Source organism: Ambystoma mexicanum, chromosome 13 (assembly GCF_040938575.1).
Source record: "Ambystoma mexicanum isolate Mex_15411 chromosome 13, UKY_AmexF1_1, whole genome shotgun sequence".
NCBI classification, from domain to species: domain Eukaryota; kingdom Metazoa; phylum Chordata; class Amphibia; order Caudata; family Ambystomatidae; genus Ambystoma; species Ambystoma mexicanum.
The window spans coordinates 700,889,690-700,909,831 of NC_090938.1; the positions used below are offsets into that span (position 1 = coordinate 700,889,690).

General features: G+C 47.3%; 1 protein-coding gene across 2 annotated transcripts in view; it reads right to left on the reverse strand.

Moving 5' to 3' along the window:
* The window catches only part of GABBR1 (gamma-aminobutyric acid type B receptor subunit 1), an 844,797-nt gene that overhangs the window by 96,725 nt on the left and 727,930 nt on the right, over positions 1-20,142 (reverse strand). For both annotated transcript variants that reach the window (XM_069634794.1, XM_069634795.1), the window contains one exon: positions 19,286-19,363. In XM_069634794.1, coding sequence (XP_069490895.1) covers positions 19,286-19,363 — 78 coding nt within the window. The remainder of the gene's footprint in view (positions 1-19,285; positions 19,364-20,142) is intronic.

Sequence of the window (20,142 nt, forward strand, 5' to 3'; positions counted from 1 at the left end):
ACAAAGGGACGGTCCATAAAGTGTCTCACTTCTTCCCTCATCCACTACAAAGGGACGGTCCATAAAGTGTCCCACTTCTTCCGCCATCCACTACAAAAGGGCGGTCCATAAAGGGTCCCACTTCTTTCACTATCCACTACAAAAGGGACGATCCATAAAGTGTCCCACTTCTTCCCCCATTTACTACAAAGGGGGAGTCCATAAAGTGTCCCACTTCTTCCCCCATCCACTACAAAAGGGACTGTCCATAAAGTGTCCCACTTCTTTCACTATCCACTACAAAAGGGACGTTCCATAAAGTGTCCCACTTCTTTCACTATCCACTACAAAAGGGACGGTCCATAAAGTGTCCCACTTCTTCCCCCATTCACTACAAAGGGACGATTCATAAAGTGTCCCACTTGTCTGGGTAAAGACTGACCCACAAGATAGAGAGTTGTGAGACACAGTAGACTGCAAGAAGGGGGTCTGAGAAGGGTGGGCAAAGGAAGGTCCAGAAAGTGGCAAAGCTACAGGAGAAGTGGCGAACAGAGGTGGCTAGGAGAAAAGTACCCAAAGAAGTGAAAAAGGGTCCAGAAGGGATGCAGAAGGTGGGAGAGTAAGGAGTGGATTGGGGGACCATCATAGCAATACTAAAAGTGCTAAAAAGGGTGAAGATGTTGAGAGAGTTGAAAGAGACATAGAGTATCTTAAGTGTTGGGGAGAGGGACCCAAAGGAGTGAAGAAGGTGTCCAGAGGGGCAGAGAAGCTGAGGGGAATAGACAGCTATTGCAAGAAACACCCGATGATAGGTGGATAAGGAAAGAACAGGGAACAGAGAAAAGTGAAGCAGAGTAGGTAGAGGAAGTATTGAACAAGGTGGAGAAGTAGATCAACTTTCACAAAGAGGAGTTGTCAGAAAGAAGTGGGGGGGCTTTAGTAATCTTCGGGAGAAAGTAGAAGGAAGTGAAGAGGTGGTAACTAAGATCAATGAAGCACTAGGGGAGGAGGTAGTATAGAGAGGTGCAGGGGGAAATTTTGTTGAAGCGATGGTAGTAGAACCAAAGACAAATACCCCTGTACAGGTAGCTCACAGAGGGAATAGATTTGTGGCAGAGGAACTTGAGGCAAGATACCGGAGTGCGGAGAGGGAATGGAGCAGATGGCTGGAGGAGCAAAAGCCCGACAGAGAGGAAGGACGAGGGGAACTTAACATGAACCCTTTCTAAGAGTTAGTGCAGCCTCCTGTCACCCTCTGGCTCAAATCCATCGCAGAAGGCCCACCTCTCACCCTCTCAACCTCACTTACGGAATCCACCCACAGCCTCAGAGTACGGCACCAAGTCGAGGAGAACTGTGGGAAATATGCAGCAACCCTTTAAAAGGTAGGGCTGTGAGCTAGCAAGTATTGTGTGGATTTTCTGAGGGACAGCCACACTCTGGGCTTATTGAGCACTGACAGAACTTTTATTGGAACACAGCACTACCCCACCAAGAGGAAGACCCTTCCTGACAAGGTTTAGTTTAATTCAGACATTGTTTGTTTATGTTTATTCTGGCCAATCCTGTACATATAAATATTTGCTAAACCGTTTCCCTCGTCCGACATGTTTGTCGATCACTGTCCTGTCACAGATGGCCTTAAGAATGTCAAGAGTTGGATAGATGGTTCAAGGGCATTTATTAACAGGATTTCCGTAATGAGATTATGAGACTGCAGAAAGATTAGTCTAATGGATTTCTCTTACTGGTCTCTCAATATTCCACGGGCTTCGTCCAACCTAACTCAAGCTTCCCAGTCACCCAAGGTTAGCGTGATCTCTAGAGATCGGTAACTCCTACTGTCTATTCTAGCCTCGCTATCATGGAAGGGCCTAAAGGCTGAGACCTTATGTGTCTTACACCCTCCAGGGCTTTCCATCCGCACCCTATTCTTGTGTTCCCACACAGAGACTATAAATGAAGATCCAAATTTTGCCTGCACTCGGTCACCCGCTCTTCCTCTCGCCCTCTCCCTTGCTCCTCTCCCGATCGTTGGTCACCTCTTCTTACTCCCTCTCCAGTCTCCTCCTCCCTCTCCCCCTTTAACTGCCCTCCTCCTCCTACCTCCAGTCTTCTCACTCCCTCTCCTCTATCTACCGCCCCTCTCTCTCCTTCCTCCTTCTCTTTCTTTCGTCTCCTGCCTTTTTACTCCTCTGTCCATCCAATCTTTTCACATTCCTCATCTCTCCATCTCTATCACTTCATTCCTCCCCCAACTACTCCCTTCTTCTTCCAATCTTCCCCTCTCTACAAATCCTCTCCTTCCCTTTCTATCCTTCAACTCTCTGTCGCTAACTCACTTCCCAGACTCTCTCTCTCGCCCACTCACCATCTTCTCTTTCATCCTTTTCACTATCGTCCCACTCCCCTGCTCTACTGCCATTCACACTCCCACTCAGAGATTCACTCCTCCCACTAGGTACCACTTTCTTCCACGTACAATACCTCCCCTCTCTCTAACTCCTACACCACTCTTTATCACTCAGCTCCACCTTCCATCCTCCGCCTGGTCTCTCAGACCACCTCCACACCTTCTGATTACACCTGAACACCTTTCACACTGCCTTGCATCCCCAGGCCTTTTATACCCATTCTTTCCCGTTTCTGCCCTTCCTTCTCCCCCTATTGGATCCATGTCCAACCTGACAGGAGGGCCCAATCTCTACCTGTTTTCCCCAAGGTTGGGTCATTACAAGGCAAGGTGACATCAACCTCTCTTAGCCCCACCCCCTTTCCCAGCACAGTATTTGGAGCAGTCCCAGTTGACCATATTGCTCATTGCTTGCATTCCACTTGTTCTGAGCCTCAGTGAGTTATGGTGTTAATTTCTGTGTTTGACCGGTGCCGGATTGTCCGGGTTTATCTCTGGGTCATTAGCATTCTTCAGCAATCCGTTGCACTCTTCCATTACCACATTATATTGTGGTTTCTGTCGTCTTCCAAGACATTAAAGAGAAGTTGGGACGGAATTGAGGGTGCACAGCATTGGGTGATCGACAGTCGTGCCCTTTAGGGAGATTTCTCATTTGTATGCCAAATCCCCTATACCTGTGAGAACCCCAGCACTTTTTTGCTGGGTGTCTGGACCTTTTTCTTGTTCTCCTGAATGAGGGGAGTCGTTGTCTTCTCATTCATTCTTTTTGCTCTGACCATGGGAACCCTGTTCACTATGGTTGTACTTTGTTTTATGGAGTCATGATTTCCTCCATACATTTTAAAGGTATCTGTCTTCCACTGTTGCCGGACAAAGCCTTGACCCAAAATTGTGGTTTCTTTATTTTTTCACCATTTCTTGTGAAGTTGTCCTTTCTTGGTCTTTTTTCTGCCGTCCTGAGTGTTGGAGGTCCTGGTTTGGGTTTTGTCTTCGGCAGGAACCCTTTGTGTAGCCCACCGAGGCTCCAGTGTGTCTGCGAAGATAAGAAGCATGGGAGGATCCCGAAACTCCACTATCCTTTGTCTTCTGCTGTGCCTGAGAAGAACTAGTTCCCACTGGAAGGCTGGCTGTCCTGATTGGACAGCCACCTGCATCTTTCTGTCAGCTGCAGGGAGAGTTTGCAGAGGATGAGCGTGAAATCCAGATAAAAGGTGAGGATCCTGAGGCAGAAGGCAAGTCAACCGCAGCCCCTTCCAGCCACTGCCAAGAGACCACTGCTGTCCTGACCCCGTTTTCTAATCGACAGAGGAGCTCCGAAGAGGATGACTCTGTCCATTTGGCTGGTGGGACCAATCAGCCATAACACGACCTGCAAGACGAGCCATCCCATGACGTGCTGCGACCTTCCAAGGCTGCAAACCACCAATACCCTGGAACCTCCAACCATATTGCAGTGCAACATCTTCCCTTGAACAAATCCTCCCAGAACTTTGATGAGCTCCTGTTGGACCCCCAGAGACAAGATCTCCCTCCTCAAAGTCTCCTCACCAGAGTGCAGGACCAGAGAATCATAGCGCATTGTCCAGGCAGTAAACGTTCCTTCTTGGTGCTGCTCAAAGGCCCCAACACTGCAGACCAACATTGGAGCACGAAGAAGCCTTTGCTGTCAGTTCTTTCTCTTAACTGCTGCTGCAACATCCCTTCCAGAGTCCCTCCTTTCTTCACCACGACCAAGGAATAGGAGACTGGGTCCACCGCTGTTGCACCGTGAAAGAATCCAGATGCAACTTCTTCACAACTCCTCAGGTACTGTGGGACTTGTGATAGTACATACCTGGAGTCATTCTGTCCCTTCTTTGTTGCTGGAGTGCTGATTCTGGTGTTTGGGTGTTCGCCCATACCATTTGCCCAGGCCTAACGCTTGTGCGCCTATAGGGAGCCTTTCCCAAGGTCCCTAAAACCTTTTTGACCCACAAAAGCAGTTTGCTAACCTCTAATAGAAGAATCATTTGGAACTTTCCCTTTTCTGCTGCTGTGCTTTACCTGCTTTACCTCCAATCCGACTTTGAAGAACTCATACTTAGATAGGGATGTAATGCAAAAGCCTTAAGGCCTCTGGAAAGTAATACAAGTCTTTTAACGTATTGCCCTGCTATTGTTGGTCTTGTATAACCCCTTTTATTCCTACAACAGAACATTTTCTATGTTGCTGTAACAAGTGATTTTACTTACCATTGAACTGTGTTCATCATATGTATAATTCCCTACAATTGGTTTACTTACCTGAAGTATTGCTTATGTTTTCTATTGTGTGGATTAATTAAAATAGTTCTTACATACCTGAATATAACTTTACCTTGTGCATATAAAATAAATATCTATTTCGCTATAACTACAAGTGTGTTCTTTGGGCCTAGGTATTTACTGAGTTAATTGTACTTACCTACAGCTCACATCTCTGTCCTAAAATAAGCCTGGCTGCTCTGCCATACTACCAAAACCTATGGTAGTACAGACATATACTAGAAGTTGGGGCCTGTATGCCAAGAGTTAGTTTTATAAAGTCTTCCCTCAGGTAAACTCCCCTAACAGTACCCATGTCAACCAGTGGTCGAAGTAAGCGGGAGCGGTTGGGAGTAGTGCTCCTCTACTTTTTTAAATTAAGGCTTACTGTTCCTATACTTTTATTTTAAAAAGGAACCGTTCCAGAATGGTTTCGTTTTAAAATAAAAGTGTAGGAAGAAGTTGAAACTTGCACTTTCAGTGCACTGCACTGCACATTCCCTCGAACAGCAGGTGCAAGTGTTTTGGGGTTTGTATTGTGTGTGGGATGGGGCTTGGTGATCGGGTTTGTGGGGAGTGGGTGCAGGCCAGCAGGGAACATAGTTCCACTACTTCTTTCCGTACACTTCGACCACTGATGTCAACAGTCAATGCACATGGAGGGGGTTCAGGGACTGGGGTCCTCCCAACTCCCTTACTTCCTCCGGGATAGGATTGGCTCTGGCATATGCCCTGGTAGGCCGCCAACCCTAGGTCGGGAGGGTAAATTGTCCTACCTGACACAGTCAAACTCCTGACCCTGTCACAGGGCACTGTATGACAATATTCAGACTCATTTTGAACTTGGCACATGGGACCATATTGCACCTGAAAAACGTACTTAAGCAATACTGTGATCATTGACTCATATCACGTTTGGCACACTGCCCTATTTTGGACTTGTGTATGGGAGGATAGGTCTATAGGACCCCCTCCGGGAGGTTCGTGGCTCGTCAGAGGCCCCCCATGCACCTTTACCCAGGTGGCTGCTAATCGATACACAGGGCCATTCGGCTTGTACTGTAGCGTGCTTTAAACGCCATTTTGAAAGCTTCGGTACTCCATTCTAGATAGAAACGACCAAAAGCCCCAACAAAACAGCCTGCCTGCGAAAGCTGCAGCTTGGCCCCCGCTCACTGCGCACACGGAGTCATGAACTCCCCCTGCGCCTCCACCCCATGGCAGATCCGCTGAAGGCCCGTTCTCACGAGCAACCAGACACGAACGAGTATCAGAACAAACACTGTATCATTCACCTTCCGCAGGACATCACTGTCCCTGAAGTGACCTGACTCGCTGTTCAAGTCTGGAAAATAACAGGAATCATCCCAATTGAACAGACCTCGACCCGGCATCTAACCCCTAACATTTAAAATATATGGTGTCAATACCCTCCCTGTATGAATCCCTGCCCACGTTCCCCAAATGAAGTGATAACCGTATACTAAAGAATAACGATTCACAGAGTTGTTGTGTAAATTATGACACGGGTGTTGGGAAAGGGATATAAGCTCATACTGCTGATAAAGCGAGAATGACCCCAGCCAGTTGTAAGATAATGTGTGCCTTGAAAACTCACTGAAAGGGCTTGATAGAGCCCACATAGTGCTAACTAACGATTGCTGCTAATGTCCAAAGGAAGGCGGAAAAGCATTATTGTGAGTACTTGTGTGTCATATGGTGGGACACGTTTAAGTGTTATGAACAAGAATGCAAATGTACAATCACATATGAACGTATTGCTTCTATGCTCCTGCCTACACAACCCAACATAATGCTACCTCATGTGTTATCCACCTGTTGCCTTATGTAAGTACCAGAATGTATCCAACTAATGTTATGTGATATATGTGACACTGCCAGACTCTTATAGTCGCACATGAAGTAGTACATGAACGTATAAGCAATAGAAATGTGTAATCATCCTAATATTACTAACTTTATTAACTGTCCCCTCGTAGGGTATAGTGTGCAGTCCAGGCACAGAGAATTGCGCATAGCCACAAGGCCATCTCCCCTCCTCCCGCCAGGGCTTCCTGGTGCGCAGGCAGAACAGCTTCACCTCCCCCCATTCCGCTGGACCCGCTTCAAGTATTCACCTCCCCATGTCCGAGGCCGCCATGGTCGGCCAAATGAATTATTTACAACCTGGTCCTAAACCCCACCGCCTCAAGGGGCCAGAGGCGCACCCTCGCTGATCCAGTAGTACTCCAGTTCACCCCAGGTTAATGGGCCTTGGAGATAAGTATTCAACCCTGTACTAACATATCATAAAGTAATTCCTCACTACATCTAACATAATGGAATGAAACGGCAGCTCACCTTGTGTCCTCAGGCCAAACACCCAGGTTTATGACACCCGGTCAACAGGTCAAAAGTAACAGTGCACTGATGTATTGGTGAAGCTTCACATTGCATGTTGTTTTACCGGTCTGCTATTATTTCTTAGAGTAACATATTGTAGGATTTACAGGACAACTGGAATCGTCTAAAGGATGAGAGTTTGTGTGTGTGTGGCCGCAATGGCAAAATGTTAGTTCAGCCATCAATCTCCGACACTGACTGCGTCTGGCCTGGCAGCTCCACCCCGATGAGCCCAGCTGACCCATCCACCCCACGTTGGCACCACGCGGATGTCCACCAATCCTGGAGCGGCTCATCACTGCCTCACCTATAGTTTAGTCGACGCCACCCAATCCCTGAGACTATGTGCCCCCTATAGCGTGTAGGATTTGTGACGTGGTTTTGTAATAAATATGACTGTCTTTGCTATTGTCAGACAGAGTGCTCTCGGAGCTTGTAGAGTCCTTTGCATGCCCTATATTGATTAGATAAAAACCCTTTACATCACCCGCACTTGGTCTTGATCTCATTCCCTCCTGGGGTGTGTCCTTTATTGCCTCTCATTGTGGGGAGGGTACTGCCTTTTGGGGACGCTTGCTTTCACTTGGCATAATGACTCATATTGAACTTTGCTAACCGACTCATAATGCACTTGGCATATTGACTTCTTTTGGACTTGGCATACTGATCAATAATGCACTTGACATACTGACTTATTTTAGGCGTTGCATACTGTAAAGAAGGCATGACATCAAAGTAAGACAGACCCAAGTGATCACAGTTCAAGGGTGTTTATTAAACTGCATAATGGGTGAGATAAACGCCTAATCTAAACCTAAATCTAAGATGGCAGCAAGCTACGACCATCAAATAATAATAATACCGTCCAAGTGGCATCTAGTCAAATAAAAGGGACTAACAAACCTATTGCCAAGCCTTACTGCTATATTACAAAATAGTGTGGGATAATGTTCATAAGAAAAGAAAGAAGTGTTCACAAAATGATAAGTCAGGATGTTATGGCTGGGGTCTCCCTTACCCACGTTTTAGCACGGGACAAGGCGGGACTCTAGAGCACAGCACACTCCTGGGCTTCTCTGGCACGAGCTTACACTTCCTTTTCTCAGTATCTGGGCCTTCTGTTCTTAAGTCTCATGCAAAGTCTCTTGCTTCAGAGGGCCTGATAAGCCAAAACAACAAAAAGAAAAGTTCCTTCAGGGTATCTTTACATGGGGTGAATACCTGTCACCCTTGGATCCCCCTCAGCCGGGCTCCAATCCTTCTCTCAATCATCAGCCTCCCTCAGTCGGGTTCAGAATTGTCATCACAATGTTCATGAGTGTTTTCACACTATGCGGGATTCACTTCCCTTGGTTTTCCAGCCCCCAGTCAGGCTTCACATGGTTCTATCATCACTATGATTTCGCCCCAATAACACAGTTCGCTTTGTTTAGCTTTTCTCTTCTCCTATAATAATAGTAAGTCTTAATGTATTTTTAAACAATCGCTCAGTGTTCGTTGTAGGTCCCCCTCGTCCAGGCTCAGACCAACCAGAGTGCTTGCCAATGTAAACAGAGACTTCCGTGTAGCTGGGTGACTCTGTTGGCTTACTTCAAGCAAGTCTTTACACCATTACAGTTTGCGTGGCGTTGCCCTAAACTGGGCGCAAACGCCAGTTTCACAATAACATAACTTCTGAAATGTGTCAAGGACTTTCGAGTGTACAAAGGATTAGGCTCCACCCCTGTATGACCACCTTAATACCTTATACCGGCCTTCCCTACGGCCTCTTGGTAATTGTAGTTTCCTTTAATCATAATGTTCAACAGTGTCTCTTTGTTCAGGACAGGGGCACCAGTCAGAGACCTTCAACTGAGCACCCACGCGACACTGGACCACTCTGCCTCTGGTACCCAGTTTGATCATAAACTACCCTTTGTCTATTTTATCTTCTTACTGTTGCTACTTTGCAACCTTGAACCTAACACCAGGCAGTTGACTATCAGGCTCTTCCGACTCACCGGCTATGGTGAACTCATTGCCAGTTCCTTTTCCCGCTGGAGTCATGGACGATACCTCGATAGCTATGTCTCCTCGCCCTGGCAATCAGTGCGGGAGGGTGCCATGTACCACTGACATCAGTCGCACCAACTGTTAGCTGCGATATCCAGTCTTACGTATCTTTCGTCTGAGGCTTTGCGGGATTGGGTTGAAAGGGGTAAGGGCAACTTCCTCCTTGACGTCCTTTCAGATCTCGCCACCTTTCTACTCCGTTTGAACTGCCGTCCTGGAATGGCTGCTTCCTCGTGCGTTCAGCCTTGCTCAAAGTGTGCTCTTGTGCTCAGCTTTTTATCCATATGGGGAAGGGAAAGGGTAGTCAGTTGTGTGTAGTTGCCGGTAATTGCCCGACTCTGCCTGACACTTGTGTTGGGACATGTCAGGTAAATGGCTCAGGTATTAGTCCGTTGTCGTTCACGTTGTGAGAAAGTGTTCGTGTTGGGAAAGGGGGGGTAGAGTTTGTACGTATCCTACTAGGCAGGATGGGGAAAAGGTGTCACAAGGAAGGGGGAACCGCGTCTCAACCTTCGGGTGCCCCACTTCCACTCCCTGAGGACCCCTCATCCAGGTGATCCTCCCTCACTAGTCCACCCCCAGGAACTGGATCCAATAGAGATGGTTGTGTCCTGGCCACCTGGGTGACAGATCCCCGGGGACTAGTAAGTGAGATACCTTCAGGTTTCTCACAATATGGACTCATATTGGACTTGGCATATGGACTCATAATACACTTGACTTGCTGACTTAGTTTGCACTTGGCATACAGACTCAGATGGGACATGGCATAGTGAATCATAATACATTTGTCACACTGGCCTATTTTGGACTTGGCATACAGACTCATATTGACTTGGCATAGCTCTCAAAACATGGCTTTTTCAACATCTGACCAAGGACTAAACACAATGGACATACAGATGGCAACTCACAGTACCGTGCTACTGTTTAAAGATGCCAGCCCAAACGCTGGCCACCCACACCCTGTACAGAACTTGGCTGCTCTCAAGCTAGGTCCACGCTTTAAACAATAAAATAAACAAAATGAGCGACTCATAATACACATGACATACTGACTTATTCTGGACTTGCCATACAGACCTATATTGGGCTTGACATAGCTAATCATGAAACACTTGACGTACTGACTTATTTTGGACTTGGCATAGAGACTCATATTGGACTTGGCATATGGACTCATAGTGTACTTGGCATATTGACTCATATTGAACTTGGCATTCTGACCCATTGTGCAGTGGATATACGGACATATTTCTGGTCTCTCTTCTCGGGCTACACTTCTTGGTTGCAGGCACCATTGGTTATTTTCCTCTTCCCCTTAAGCCTCTGCCAACCCAGACAGCTACCTGTTTCAAAGGCACCCAGCCTGCAGGTCTGGTAGGCCATTACTTTTTGTTCCACTGGCAGGGGCCTTGCGCTCCCTACTTACCGGGCCTAACCTCTCCACCTCTTGCTCTTTAGATGCTGAGTGGCACAAGACTCCTGACCCATCCAATGGCACATCCCTCCATCCTCCAGCTGCTTTCTCAGGCCGCTGGGGGCAGTGGTGGCCTTAACCTATTGCATCCACAGTGATCGTGTCCTCTGAGACTCTATCCCCTTCTCTGTGACCTCATGATCAACCCTCCCAGCTTCATCTGCCAGGATCCAGAGACCCTTAGCTTGGAAGTTTTGGGACTTTCCACGGCTCCTTCTGTGCAGGAGGAACTAACTGCAAATGCCTTCCCAAGAGGTCTGGCAAGCTCCCGCAGTGGCTTAATTTACATCATGCCGCAGTCCCAGCATGAGTTGCTAGGGTAGACCCCTATGGCTCTTTACGTAGTGACTGCAGCTATGCACAATGCGTGAATCCATGTGGGCAAACACAGATCCGGGACACATGGAAACACGCATCTATACTAGTCTCGTATTGAGAAACATGATCTGCTTTTCCCTACTCGAAAAAACCTTAGTGGCGATTTACAAACGTTTTTGTTCACTTGCGTTAGCCATTTGCAGATAGACGTGAATAAAAATGGGGCATTCTGTGGGTGGGCTTATTCACATGGGTGTATCTCCCTTTCCAAATGGCTTGACGTCGTCATTAATTTATTTATTAAATTTGTTGATAGCGCCCAGGACCCGGAGGTATCACAGTGCTAGAGGTTGTAGAGAAAACAGTACATTCATAGAGGATATTTACAGGCATAGAGTCATGGGTGCTTAAGCAGACATAGAAGCAATCATACTGGTTCAGTCGTACTTGTTGAAAATAAAGATTTTGATTTCTTTTCAGTAGGACATATAGGAGGGGTCTTCTTTGATGTTGGGGGGAGGGTGTTCCAAAGGGTGGGAGCGATGACTGTGAATCTGGATCCTCCTGCTCTTGTCCTGGCGAACCTAGGTGTGTTTAGGGAGCTAGTGGAGGAGGAGCGCAGGCAGCGTGTTATGGTTTGTTTGTGATGCGATGGGTGAGGTAGGGTAGGGCAGTGTTATTGATAGTGATATTTTATTTCTATCGCGCTCGTACACAAGTGTTTCAGAGCGCGACAAGGCAAGGGAGGGGAACAGGGGAGAACAAAACAACAATCTTACTGAATGCAATGATGGGTGATGGAAAGGATTTTAAACTCTATGCAAGCCTGGACTGGCAGCCAGTGGGCTTCACGTCTCACCTTGGAGATGTGATCGGAGCTTTTCATCCCCCATACTGCTCTGAGGGTGTTTTTTGGATTAGCTTTAGTTTTTTTAGATTTTTGGAGGAGGTACCTGCAAGGATGGTGTTACAGTAGTCGAGTTTGCTTCCTATGATGGCACTGGCTAGTGTGAGGCAGTTGTCGCTGGTGAGGAATTTCCTGGATAAATTGATGAGTTTTGTTGATTAGGCCGTGGATGAGGCGACAGCCTTGACGTGTTTGTGTATGTTCAGTTTGGTGTCAAGGTAAAATCCTAGAGTTTGACATGGGAGGAAACAGGGCTGGTGTTTCCATCGATGCAGAAGGAGGAGAAGGCGGGGTCAAGGTGTTTGAGGTGATGGGGAGCCAACAAAGAGTAGTTCTGTCTTATCATCATTGAGGCATAGGTGGTGTTTTGCCATCCAGGCCTGGATGATGCTGAAGATTTGGTTGATATTGTCAGAGTCAAGTTTGTAGTTGCCCGTGAGTTTGAGGAGGATCTGCGTGATATCCGCGAAGTTGATGTAGGGGATGTTTAGCTTGTCCAATTGGTCGAAGAGCGACTTGGTGTACATGTTATAGAGTGTGGGAGACAGGCAGGATCCTTGGGGGATGCCAAAGGAGACAAGGGTGAGGTCTGAAGATTCGGACCCAGCAAAGACTCTGGAGGTGCCTTCGCTGAGGAAGAACTATATCCAGTCAGCTGCTTCGATGGAGAGGTTGAACAGATCTGTGAGGTGGTGGCAGAGGATGTCGTGGTCAACGAGATCGAAAGCAGCTGAGAGATCGAGTAAGAGGAGGATGGCAAGGTCTCCAGTATCACTGATGTGATCCAATTGTATTTTGGGACCAAGGAGGGCAGATTCAGTGCTGTGTCTGGGCCTAAAGCCAGATTGTCTGGTGACAAGTAGTGTCTTTGTTTCTTGGTGAGTTTGGAGTTGGGAGTAAGCTGTGCGGTCGAGGATTTTCAGGAGGCCAGGAACAGTAGTGATGGAGTGCTAGATGTTGGGGAGGGATTCTAGAGTGTTTTTTTTCAGGAGAGTTGTAACCCAGACTTCTTCGATGGATTTGGGGATTGAGCGGGTGTTGAAGGATGCATTGATACATTTAGTGATGGCGGGGACGAGGGGTTCTGCGCATAATTTGATGCCGGGCAGATGTCACCTACACAGTTGAAGGCTTTGAGGCGTTGGATGGTGTTGAGTATGTCGGGGGGCGTCTGGGGGGACGGGAGAACGAGGGAGAAATTAAAAAGGGGAGTGTGGGGGGTGAGTGAGGTGTTGGATGGGGGGGGTCCCTGGTGGGGGGTAGTGTGGATTTTTTGGCAATAGTTTTGTTTCATAGATTATGAGTTTTATAAATAAGGGCTGATTGGGCCAGGGAGCACCAGGCTTTGTCTTTGGGAAAACTCGTGAATGGGGGGCTGTGGTTTCAAGCTCTTTGAGAATCTGGAGGAGTGCTCTGTGTTGGAGCTGGCTTCACCGATGCAGGTGTTATAGATGCTGGCTTTGGTGGATATAATGGCTTTTTTATATATGAAGTGGCTGACATGGAAAAGGCTTCCTTGTTGTGGGGCGAGGGGGTCTTTCCTCCAGAGGTGTTCTTTGGCTCGTTTCAGTTTGCAGAGTCTGATAGGTTCTTCAGTGAACCAGTTGTGGTGACTTTTTTTCATGAGATTAGGTTTTAAGGGGGGGGCGTGCTAGTTCAGGGCAGTGAGGAGAGCTGAAATGTAATCATTGAAGACGATTTCGGGGTCGGTACTATCTGGCTCTTTGGTGAGTTTACGTGTGTCTGGCAGTGATGAGAGGGGGTTCATCAGTATTTTTGACGGTATTGGACATGGGGGTGATGGAGAACTGAATCACGGAGTGGTATGTCCATGGTACAGAGGTGGTGGCAGTGACTAGGGTGGGTATGTTGGTAGGTAGGATACAGTCGAGTATTCTGCCTTTTGAATGGTTAGGGGTGGAGACTGCTTGGTAAGGTTAATCTAAGTGAGGGCTGTAGCGAGTGCAGTAGATTTTTGGTCAGTCGGGTCATTGTAACCTAGGTTGAAGTCGCCAGGAGTACACATTTGGTTTTGGGTTTAAGTAGTCGTGTGATAAGGGCGGGAATGTTGATATCAGGGGAGATTACATTGTTAGGTTGTCGGTAGACGAGTAGGAGGTTAATGGTTGTCTGGGGGTGGGGTTCTATTTTGGCTAGGAGAAGTTCTTAGCCTGGGAGAGCCGGGAGAGGGGAAGCTCTGATGGGGAGGGTGGTTTTAGTTATAATGGCAACTCCACCACCTGCTGATTCAGCTCTGTTGGTTCTAAGGATGGCGTACCCGGCGGATAGAGCAATGGATAATGATGGGCCTGCTGCATCATGCCCCCACGGTTCTGTGACGACGAGCAGGTCGAGATTGAGGTCTTGGATGAGGTCTTGGATGAGGTTGTTTACATCAAGTGTCGGTGCACATATGGAAACGTGTTGATCAAGCTGCTCCAAGGGCAACCTGTTTCCTCTAGATGCTGTGTTCATAATGTAATGTAGTTTCCATGCCGACTTGCATGCACTATAATGATGCTGGCTGCATCATCAGGCAGTCACAGCCGATTAGTGCACAGGCAAGTTGGGACTTGCAGCGGCGTAGCTAGGGGTAACTGGGGGGTGACTATAGCCCCGGGTCTGTTTGTTGTAGCCCCGGATTAAAGCTCATGGGCTACAACCAAAAGGCTAGCTAGCCCGGAGACCGACATTAGCGTAGCCGCAGATCTTTACCAGACCTAGCCACACCCCTGGTTGGGAGCAACTTAACAACAGCCTCCATGTCTTTCTTCGGTGCTCTCTCCACACAGCTATTCCGCCATGCCATCTTCATTTAGAAACAGAATAACAATAGCTACACACTCTGATGCGTGGCAGTCCCAGCAGCTGTTTCCTCTGCACCTGGGCAGAGCCAGGCACAGGGGGAAGTGCAAGGCTGATAGGTCTCCACAGGCCGCCAGTGGCATTTTTCATCAATTATGGGACTCCACAATGGAGAATAACACTAAGTCAGAAGATGGAAGATTCAACTCCATTCCCGATGGCAGAAATGTCAATTGAGTTTGGCGATGAGGGCAATTGTGATTTCCACAAATTGGTCCAATTGCTTTGAAAAATTGACCAATGCATGCCGCACTCTCGCTAGTGCCACACGCCAAGAAGTGCCGTACTGCATGCAGAGGTTTCTCTGTCCAGTCCCCCGCACTCTGGAACAAACAAGAGACATGAGTTACCTAATGGACTTCAGCAGCGAGCCTTCGGGAGAGATATTTAGGCCTGGTTATTCCCTGATTTCTGTGGGAACCAGTGCAGTGGTACGCCCACGTTTCGTACGATCATCAGGAGTCACTGATAGTGCCAAGAGGCCATGCAAATGCTGAAAGATGCATTTTAAAATAACATAACCTAACAAATTTCAACTTGTCCAAATGTTTACTGATCTACTTTTACACCCTGATTTTGCCTTGCAGCAGAAGTTGTACAGAAGTCCGTAGCGTTTAGGAGTTTATAATTTTTGCTGTGCTTTAACATAAGGCTTCATCTTTCTGACCCTTACCTGGTTTGCGGTGGGAGAACCTGCTGCTTATGTTCCATCCGGGCTGTGGTTGTGCGCTGCCCATTTGGCAGACACCTCCAGTTTCACTTGTTGGGATTAAGTCTCACACACTGTAGTGCAGTCTCGTGCATGGTTATCATCATTGGTTGCATACACATTAATAGCCACACTCCGACTGTGACAAATCTGAACAATTCATCCCTTCTCTCCAGAGGGGAGCCACCATCTTTGAGGCTAGGGAGGTGAGCCTGCTACTCAAGTCCCTGTCTAGAGGTCTGAACAAGTGGGACTTCACTGGGAGTGACTCCCCTCTTAGGGACGAGGACTCCCCTTCCAGAGCGGAACGCACAGTCCAAACCACCTTGTCTGCATATATGGATGAACAAAAGACTTTAATATCTCCTGCAACGTCTATATTCCACAAAGATCCTTCTTTTCATGTATTGGCTACAGGCAATGCTGAATACAGCGTGAACACCATGGGTAGCGAAGAAGGACACTGTTTTGTTCATTTCTGTCACGTGTATAAGAGAGGAAACTCCTACGGAGGAAAGGTAACGACTAAGCGGAGGCGAGCCTCTGCATCATTTACATCCTGGAGAGGAATAGCCACGCTGGGCCGTGGATCCAGTGGCAGCGAGGAGGGCGAGTGAGCGGCAAGCCGAATGCTGAGTGAGCGGCGAGCCAAACGCTAAAGGGTTGGCGTTCTACCCGACTGAGGAACCGAGGTAGTAGAGGGAGCAGAGATGGGAATGCCCACGTCTCATCTGGTGGCATGACCACGAACAAACTGTGGTGGGATGGTAGGCTGGTAACGGATGCCGCCCCCAGATCATTAGAAGGAGACCGAGTCCCCAAGCTCTACACATGTCGGACCGTAGCTTACAGAGATAAGTAGCTGCAGGGAAAGCCTACGAGGTTGCGGGAGCCTGAGAAACCCGATGAAGAGTCTACCATTACAAGGTACGAACATTGTGACTAACAGCTGTGAAAGCTATCCAGGTTATGGGAGCTTGAGAAACCAGAGTGTGCAAATACTCTATGAAAGGGGGATTGGGAAAAATAAGAACATTGTGAATGACCGCTGGGAAAGCTATCAAGGTTACACGGGCCTGAGAAACCTGAGTGTACAACTACCCTATGAAAGGAGAATTGAGAAAGAGATATGGACGCTTCAAATTAATGCTGAGAAAGCAACCGAAGCTACAGAACTCAGGGTGGACAGCTGCTCTATCTGAAAAAACTTGGATGAAAGAAAATAACTTGTACGAGGATCAAAGTACTTTGGGGAAAACCCAACACCTCGAAGGAGGAAGTGTTTTTTTGTTTATGTACAAGAAATCCTGGAGGAAAGGAAACATTCATTACATTATACAGTAGACTTCGTTAACAGGAGAAAGTGAAACCCTGACTTCATACAAAGACTGGTAAGAATAGCCTGTTGTGTAAAAAAGCGAACTTTTGAAAAACACAGCAGATATAAATCAGGCCGGGCAGATACGCTATTGATGCTATTGTACAAAACCTCCCATTTTCCTTTTAGTTCGTTTTTTTAAAATAAAGTGACAGTGCCAGTTAGTTGGATAGGTTTCGGACTGAAGAACTTTATTTTGGACTTTAAAGCACACCTTTAGTCTTTGTTTTGTTCGCTAGGGAACTTCCCTCATAATGATAGGGCTAGTTGGCGGTTTGACTCTTATTTTAATAAAACCTCTTGAGAATGAATTCTAATCGTCAGAGTCCTTCTTCCGACTCAGCACACTACAGTTATCCTTTCTATTAAAACTCTGTCTTGGTCTAAAACCTAAACAGCGTACACTTGAGGCTGGAGGCACTTAGAGGTATCTGTATCAATGAGCCTTTCATGCAGGAAATACACCTGAGGCAAATCAACTCAGGACAACATCAGCTTTTATATCGCAAAGCTTCACCAGGCCACATACCTGAAGAAGGCATCAAGCCATACACCTCAGGACAGCGTCAGGCATTACACATCAGGACTGCACCAGGCTTTATATCACAGGCCAGCATGAAGCCACGTAACTCAGGAAAGCCTCGGGTCATACACCTCAGGGCACCCTGAGGCATTACTCCTCAGGGTAGCATCAGACAACGCACCTCAGGACAAGGTCTGAAACTTGATATCTAAGGGCTGAATCAGGGCATATATGTCAAGATAGAATCAGGCTTTATACCTCAGGAAACTGTCAGTCCACATACCCCAGGAAGAAATCTGGCCATACACCATATGACAATGTCAGGCATTACACATCAGGACAACATCAGGCATTAAACCCCAGGATAGCATCAGGCTATATATCCCAGGACAGTATCAGGCATTAAACCTCAGGATAGCATCAGGCTATATACCTCAGGACAGTATCAGACATTAAACCTCAAGATAGCATCAGGCTATATACCTCAGGACAGTATCAGGCATTAAACCTCAGGATTGCATCAGGCTATATCCCCAGGACAGTATCAGGAATTAAACCTCAGGATAGCATCAGGCTGTGTACCCCAGGACAGTATCAGGCATTAAATCTCATGATAGCATCCGGCTATATACCTCAGGACAGTATCAGGCATTAAACCTCAGGATAGCATCAGGCTATATACCTCAGGACAGTATCAGGCATTAAACCTCAGGATAGCATCAGGCTGTATCCCCAGGACAGTATCTGGAATTAAACCTCAGGATAGCATCAGGCTGTGTACCCAGGACAGTATCAGGCATTAAATCTCATGATAGCATCCGGCTATATACCTCAGGACAGTATCAGGCATTAAACCTCAGGATAGCATCAGGCTATATACCTCAGGACAGTATCAGGCATTAAACCTCAGGATGGCATCAGGCTATATACCCCAGAACAGCATCAAGCATTGCAATGTATGACAACGTCCAGCTTTGTATCTTAGGGCAGCATCAGGTATTACACCTCAGGACACACCTGACTCTTTATCTCAGGGCGGTATCTAGTCATGTATCTCCAGACAACATCAGGCTTTGCACTTTAATACAGCTTTAGGCCATATATGTCAGGATAGCAGCGGGCTACAGACCTCAAGATGGCATTGGGGAAGCCATAGACCTCATGACAACACCAGGCTTCACTGTTTCACCCAAAGACAGCATCCTGCCACATACATTAAGATAGCATCTGGCCATGTACCTTAGGGCAGAATCAGGCCATAGAGCTCAAGATAGCATTCTGTTTGATGCTTTTATACCTCAGAGCAGGATCAGACATATACCTTAGGAGTGCAATAGGTTATGTATTCAAGACAACACCAGACAATACCTCAGATGTATGGTCTGGGGAGCTCTAAGGGTTATACACCCTTGGTGTTTGTAGTGAGGTATATGAATACCTCACTACAACAACCAAGGGTGTATACCCATCAGATACTCCACCCATGCACCTCATCAGGCCATATCCCCAATGCGTATGGCCCACTGATGTGTATGGCAACCGGCCATTTATATTTAGAGCACGCGCAAGGTCACATATCTATACAGCAAGTGGGCACATCCCACACAGCAGGTAGGCACTTGTGTGCGGGAAAGAATGCAAGATTGCATTCAATAGCATGCAGTACCTTGCGACCAGAAGCTACATTTCCGATGGGTACAGGATGCCGGTTTACCAGTAGCACCTCCCACCATACAGTGGAGGCGCCCATGTGTGGCAACATGCCCCAACCAAACACTCTGGAGAGACATCTTACAGAAAGAGGGGAGGCGCACAGGGAAAGAGAGAAGGTAAGAGATTGAGAAGGAGGATAAGAGAATAGAGAGGACAAAGAAAGAAAGAGTGATGGGAATGAAGGTATTTAGATAGAGGAGAGAGGAAGAGCTCCTGGCCTACTGTGCACACTGAGAGGATAACAAGGGTCGTCACTCACCAATCCACTTGTCGGTGTTGTACCAGGATAGGTTGTCCTTGGTGCTGTCGTAGTAGCCAATCTTCTTGTAACTGCCCCCTAAAAGGAGAGAGAGGAGGCATGTGAGCAGAAACATCAGGCAATGGAAGGGGGAAGAAGGAGCACATTTGAAGGGGTCACAGTTTATGAGACTCATAGAAATGGGAAGGGATAGGGCAATAGGGCAATGCACAAATTCCACGCCCAACCTGCTAAAGCGGGCCAGTAATTTTGCTCAAAGTTGCCCAGTTTGTTGGCCAAAGTGGGCCAGTTTGTTGAGTTACTTCACTATGCAGCTAGCAGCTTTGACCATTGCTGGAGAACATACATTTTTTTAAATGCACAATTTGCAACACATTTTACAAACTCCCCTTAGACATACTACTCCAACAATCTGCCACAAAAGAATGAATTGCAATTTGTGACGGAGGACCATTTTTACATTGGTGCCCAGGGCAATTGTATGCCCCAGTCTGACCCGGCAAGACAGACAGTGATTGGCTGGTGGGGTTGGGGGGGGGGGCAGAGTCCATGTAACCTTGAACCACTTGCACCAGCTGCACTCACCAATTTCCTCCATAGTACCTTCTCGTACACTCTACACTAACATGCCATGCCCAGAACACCTGCGATTACCTATCCTACTGAAGGCAGTACGGCACTCTAAGATGGACTCTGCACCTATCTTTGCTTGTAGCCATGAGCTAGCGATATTTTACAAGGCTGTCTTAATCTTTGAGTATGCAGGGATGAATAACAATAAGTAGGTTAAGAGAAGGATTATTCCCAAGTCCCCCCTGCAGCGTTACCCGCTGTCACAAGGCAGCGTAGGATCAACA